General features: G+C 50.6%; 1 protein-coding gene across 1 annotated transcript; it reads left to right on the forward strand.

Moving 5' to 3' along the window:
* Positions 1-1,770: 1,770 nt before the first annotated feature.
* On the forward strand, positions 1,771-5,008 carry CAMK2N2 (calcium/calmodulin dependent protein kinase II inhibitor 2). Its single transcript, XM_033150796.1, has 2 exons — positions 1,771-2,196; positions 3,033-5,008. Exons 1-2 carry the CDS (start codon positions 2,034-2,036, stop codon positions 3,101-3,103), a joined length of 234 nt encoding a protein of 77 aa, XP_033006687.1. The 5' UTR covers positions 1,771-2,033; the 3' UTR covers positions 3,104-5,008.
* Positions 5,009-6,490: the final 1,482 nt, after the last annotated feature.

A 6,490-nucleotide genomic window follows, 5' to 3' on the forward strand; every position in this document is an offset into this window, starting at 1 on the left:
GCCAAGCATATCGGCATGTATTTTAGAATTTGTTCCTGTAAATGGCTGATCTTATATTCTCTGTTTTCTGAATAAATCAGTCAGGTTACCTGAAAGACTGCCTTGCTCCTGATGAGGCCCTGCTGACAGCGCCACATTCTCCTGAAATCCCTTTTGCAATACTTGGAGTGGGGCCTTTAGCGTGAAGGCACCTGCCATGTGGAACAGGTTCCCTTTTGAAAAAAGGAATGCACTGACCACTCTGTGCTTCCTGTGTGTGCTGAACACCTTTCTGTTCATCCAAGCCTTCATTTGCTGCTGATACTAATGGGTTTGTATCACTGGATGCTGTGGGAATTGCATCTTACTGTATTGTTTTGGGCTCTTTGTTTATGGGTGCGAGCCTTCCAATTGGAGAACAGCTTTTACCAAAGGTGTCATGGACTTTGAAGAAGTATGAACTCTGGATGAAAGGGAGAAACGTGCTAAGAGGAAGGCACGCTTGGCAAACCCTCACGCTGATCAACTCCCACTCAGAAACCTATGTCCCCACTGTGGAAGGATGAGTGGATCCAGAATTGGCCTCCACAGTCACTTATTGACTCACTGTTAAGACCATTACAGGTAGGTATAACTTATATAAGGGTCTGGTGACTTCTGTTTCAGTGTATCTGAAGAAGTGTGCATGCACACGAAAGCTCATACCAAGAACAAACTTAGTTGGTCTCTAAGGTGCTACTGGAAGGATTTTTTTATTTATTTCTTATTTTGTTTTGTTAAGACTGTGTTCATGCAAGACAATCTTACTCGGCTACAAGTGATCGCCAAAGAGAGATGATGATGATGAATTTGATGAATTATTTGGCTATTGTTCTGCAGGTAGCAGCTGGGATGGGGTGAGGAGTCCCACCCATTTGTTCTGTGGCACGGAGCAACGTCTTTGGTTATGCTGCATCATGGTAGTTCACAAGCCAGACAAAGATGTTACCTTAACAAGGGAGCTGGATGCCCTGGTTTCCTCCTATGGATTCTACCCTCCACACAGGACCACAGGTTAGGAAGGGGCACAGGGTATCATCTAGACTGACCCCCCTCCCCGAACTCATAACACTGTATTAAGTGCTGGGTTCAGATCTGCTTGGACTCCCTTCCCCCACCTCCACTCCAGACCACCTGTCCCTGGACATTGCTCCCTCACTCCTGAACGACTTTCCTGACTGTGCCTGACTGGAAAACCCGTAGCAATTCAGCGGTGAGAGGAAAGCCCTCTGCCCATGCTCAGAAGCAGCGGGTGATTGCAACCGTTGCAGGCTGAGACCGCGCCGTCCCCGCGCCTACGGCTCTAAGGAATCTGCTTTGCTGCTGACAAGTGAGTCCCAAGCGGAAGAGAAAGCGAAGCTTCCTATTGCCTGTTGTTGCATAAAGTGGGAAACACACAGTGACGCCTGGAACCAAGGGGGGGGGGTGCGGGAGGAGGAGGAAGAGGAGGAGGGGGCAGGGGCTCAGCGGCTCCCAGCAGGGCTTTCCCCAGGGGATCTGCGGAGGGCGGACAGAGGGCGCGTTCCGCAGGGGGTCTGGGCTCCCAGGGCGCTGGAAAGGGGCGGCTTCCCCCTCTCTGACCCTTCTTCGCCCCCTCCTCTTTCCCCTCCCCCGCTGGGGGGGGGGGCTCGTTTGCTGCATCCTCATTGTCATTCCTTCCTCGCCTCCTGATGTCACCGCCTCCCTCCCCTGCCACGCACGGCGGGGAGGGGAGAAAGGGGGGAGAGGGAGGACCTTGCCGCCGCCGAGCCGCGCGCTCAGCCCCGGATGCATGACTTCATCCTTCCGCCTGGGTTTCCTTTATGGTGTAGGGTTGTCCCAAGCGCTCTGCTCAGACGCTCGACGAGGCTGCTGGACGCCGCACGCGCTCGTTCGCTGGCTCCTTTGCTCGCCTGCCCCAATTGCTCAGCGCCTCTTGATCCTCTCGGAGCCTCGCCCCCGCCTCTGTCTCTCTCTCTCTGCGTGGAGCAGAAAGTAACCCAGGTGCCGCCGCCGCCGCCGCCGCCGCCTGCACCATGTCTGAGATCCTGCCCTACAACGACGACAAAGTGGCCCGCTATGGCACCGACTCGGAAGTCGGAGACATCTCCTTCAGCTGCCGCCTGCAGGACACCAACTCCTGGGGCAACCAGTCCAAGCGGCCCCCCAAGCTGGGCCAGATTGGCAGAGCCAAGCGAGGTAAGGAGCATCGTCCGCGCGCGGCTGCTTGCTTGCTTGCTTGCTTGGGTACACACCTCGGGGCATCGTCCCCGTGCTCCCCAATAACAACACCCCTCCCTCCCCAGTCCCACCTCTTGCCCATCTGCTGCCAGCGCAGGAGAAGGACAAGGAAATGTTTCACCCCCACCCCTGAGAGCCGGACTTCAGACAACCCTGACAAGGCTGACCACCACCACCCCCCATCCCGCGCGCCCCGCTTTTTCCTGTCGCTGTGGTTACATATCCTAGCCGGGGTGCCGCAGGTGGAATCTGCCGGAAAGGGAGAAAAAAGGGTGGGTTTTTTGGGGGGCAGTCTTTTCCCTCGTTCAGCGCCCCTCCACCGCACTCTTTAAGCTGAGCTCCGATCTGAGCCATTTGCCACAAGAATTCCAGTCATCACTACTCCTCTCCTCACCCAGCCCAGACCCCTCCACATTCCCCCAGGGCTAAGCGCCTATAGAGCTGCCCCGGAGCCTCGGTCCCCATCTCCTCCCGCACGTTCCGCTGGCTGCGCTCCCTCTCTAATCACCTCTGCTGGCTCTGCGCTCCGCAGCAGCCACCATCTGGGGAAGGATGGGGAGCCATTTTCCTGGATCGGGTTTCATTACCAGATGTCGAAAGAGGGAGGGCGGGAGGTCCAGCCCCATAGCTGCCCCCAAAGGAGCAGCAAGGCTGGGGAGGGAGCGGGGTGCTTCAAGTGTGGCCAAACGCCAGGTCTTAAGTACGCAGGATGAGGCCCCCACCCCGCGTGTCTGTTCCCCCTTTCCATTCTGACGGCGTGTTTTTTTCCTGCGTTTGCTCTCCTGTCCCTGCAGTGGTGATCGAAGACGATAGAATAGACGAGGTCTTGAAGGGGATGACAGACAAGTCGCCTTCTGGGGTATAAATCAGCACGGAAGGCGCCTGCACCCAGCTGCAGACTGATCCCTGAATTTTTAAAGCACTTTTGGCTGCGCATGTTTGTTGGGATTGTGGACAACATGGAAAGCAAAAGGAAGGAGATGAGGCTGCTGGCAACACCCTCCACCCCCAACGCAGACCCCCAGCCCGAAGAGGTCACTTGACGTGGGCCACCATCTCACCCTCTTCCGCATCCAACGGAGAGCATAAGGGACAAAGAGACCTTGCCACCCAACTCTGTCCTGGTTACCAATGCACGATGCCCATTCTCGGAGTTGCATTTTCAACAACAGCCCTTCTAGAAGGGGCTTCCTCTCTCTCTCCCCCCACCTGCCCCTTCCTTCCTCCGTTGCGGAATGGAGCTCTTGCGCCTTGGGGAGCTGTCCATTTCAGCACCATCGCTTGACGCGCGGAGCCGTCCGCTCCAGCACCATCTTTCCGACGCGCCTGCAGCTCGGGGAGCTGTCCATTGCAGCACCAACCTCTTGGAGGCTCTTGCTGTTGAGCCGTCCATTGCAGCAGCGCCTTTCCCTGCTCCCGTGCTGGAGTGCTGCCTGTTTTCCCATGTGCCCGAACCTTCCATCATCCCGCCCTCCCCCTCCCAATTCCTTTCCTCCAGCCCTCAGCAGCAGCAGTGTAGAGTCCCCTCTTTGGCTTGGGTGACCCCCTCCATGCCACGATTTGAAGGTGCTGTTCCTCTGAGAGCTCTGAGCCACTGGATTGCCCAGCTCTCCATTTTTAAGGGTGGGGGGGGGAGGTCTCCTATAGCGATGCACTTTACGCCTTTCACATTTTCGGGGTGGCTGTGTAGCTGACATCTGCATAGACGTAGAAACGAATATACATACACACACTTATACAGACACACTAGCGCGCACACTTCTCTAAATATAACAGGTTCATCGTGTTTGCAGTCATGGCGTCTATATTCCAAACCGGCAACCATCCCGTAATACACAGTAGCTCCCCCCCCCCCCGAAATATAACACCAACCTGTAAAACCCAAGCCCGTTTGCAAAATACCAGCAAACCCAAAGCCCGAAGCCAACAGTGCTGAGTGGAAGACAGAGGTTCTGACATGGATGGACTATAATATAAAAGACAGTGATTGTTTTGCTGTCGAGAGACATTTTTGCTCCATCTTTTTTGCATGAGCTTCCTGGTCTTGGTGCCACGTCTTGGTGCCACTAGTCATCCCACTATGGCACGCTTCTTTTTAACAGAAACTCCTCATATTTGTATTTTTATATCTGAATATTTGTTAACAACAATCTGCTAATGTCTAATGTCAAAAACGTTGCATCAAAAGATTGTTTGTATTTTTTTTCTTCCCCATAAAGGCAAGACAGAAAAGGTTTTATAAGATGGATTTCCCCCTTGGAAGGCAGATATAGTGAAATAGTTGGCGCTCTTAATTATATATCAGTATTGGACAGGACTTCTTGAATGTGTTTGAGGTTTTGCACACATCATCGTTAACAAGAAATGTATTTAAAGAGTCTTATACTGTGATCAATGGCTTTGTTGATGGACTTTGTAGGAACATGAAGAATTTAGAAAAAAAATACTATTGCACTGTTTATGAATGTGTTCAGATAACTTGCTGGTTATTTGATGCCTCTTTCTTAGAAGGGGATGTTCAGAGTTGTTTTTAATTTTGTACTTTAATTTATTTATTTTTTAAAATAAGCTTATTCTTGTCCGTTGTGCATGAGAAACCATCATCTTTTCAATAATATACAATGACATTTTATGAAGACAAGCAAAAAACAACAACAAAGATTATTGTCATGACATTCTAAGAATGACCCATTGTAAATTTTAATGCCATTTTTCACTGTACTGGTGAACAAAACTCAATGAATAAATACATACATGTATTGAAATGGAAGCAGACAGTTCTGGGTATCTTCCTTGGCAAAGATTGTGTGCATGATCTACAAGCCAGCTTATATCAGACCAAAACCTGCCACTGCAACTTTACCACTGGCCAAGGACTCAGATCCCTGTTAGAGAGGTTGTTTTAAAAAGCAATCACTGTGTTCTCTTGAGGAATCCTATAGAAACCCTGCCGAGAACTTTGCTGGGCTGCAGACCTTGGAAAAAGGTACCACCTCTCTGTTTTTCTCTTGAGCAAGAGGCTTAGTGTGTATGAACTGTGCGGATAGACCCAGGCATTCAACTGTGCAGATATTTCAGCTATTGAAGCCTAAATCTCTGCAGTTGCCTGATTGGGATGTCGAGAACTAAATGACCTAGTTTTGCTTGATAGACAGAAATAGAAATTCAAGCAGCTGAGCAGCTTGTGGATGTTAAATATTTCAGCAGAGCCTCTCAAAGGAGCTGCCCTTTTTGCCTTTGGGAGAGGAAAAGGACTCTGTGGAGACAGAAGGTGGTGCAGAACTCTGCTAGGAGGCCAGTCCCAGAGGCATCTGCATTGTGCCCAACAAGACAATACTGCTGCATTTTTGTCTGTAGTCTTTATCCGAAAGGTGGGCTGACAGCAGCATAACAGAAGCTGGTGGCCCAGGGAGCAGGGAGAAATTATTGTGATGGTTAGCAGGTCCTTGGGTAGTTTTGCTTGGGGACAGGTGGGATTTCATACCTTTGGAGCCATTTGTGAAATTATGGATCCATTCCAAGCAGGAGGCCTTGAGAATGTCCTTATGAAATGTTTGCAGTGAGAAGGGACTCTAGGGAGAGACAGGCCTGTTTATTTCTCCTCCTGCTCACCCTGGGATTGATCTGGTCTCCATAAAAAACAAAACACATGCACACACAAAATTGAAACCAGTTTGATTTATTTAGTGGAATCTAGCTACTGTACTGTTTGGTTGGTTTGTTTTTGTCCGAAAAGGCTCTCATGCTGCAAATCTCCAGCCAGAAAGTCACTGCCAATGCATCTGATAATGCAACACAGTGAGTCACTCAGCTCCATACATGGGGAAGAAAAATACTGCTGTTGACCACACATGCCCATTCAGGGCCAGACCCAAGCACACACACATGCACACAAGGCAACGCAAACCATTCAGCACACAAATCAGTTGGTACGTATGCCGACACACACACATCCCCATATCTGGACAGCTGTGACATCAATGCAGGTACTGAGAACAACACAAAAGGTTACTGATGCATAGCCAGAGTAAGTGTGCACATACGCTCCTGCAAACAAATGTGCAGCATTGCACACACAGCTATAGGCATCAACAGAGTCATGTGTGTCCATGCACGCACAATCCCCCCCACAAAAAAATCACAAACATAACACTCCTGTTTCTGTAAACACCCCTACCATTGCAATTCCAAAAATACTAGTGTATGTGTTTCAGACCCTGTGAAACATATGGTAGATAGGCTGGAGGAAATT

The sequence above is a fragment of the Lacerta agilis genome, chromosome 5 (assembly GCF_009819535.1).
Source record: "Lacerta agilis isolate rLacAgi1 chromosome 5, rLacAgi1.pri, whole genome shotgun sequence".
NCBI lineage: Eukaryota > Metazoa > Chordata > Lepidosauria > Squamata > Lacertidae > Lacerta > Lacerta agilis.

Coding starts and splice junctions, on each gene's coding strand:
- CAMK2N2 (XM_033150796.1), top strand. CDS start 2,034: ATGTCTGAGATCCTGCCCTACAACGACGACAAAGTGGCCCGCTATGGC. Junction 2,197..3,032: donor GATTGGCAGAGCCAAGCGAG/GTAAGGAGCATC, acceptor CTGTCCCTGCAG/TGGTGATCGAAGACGATAGA.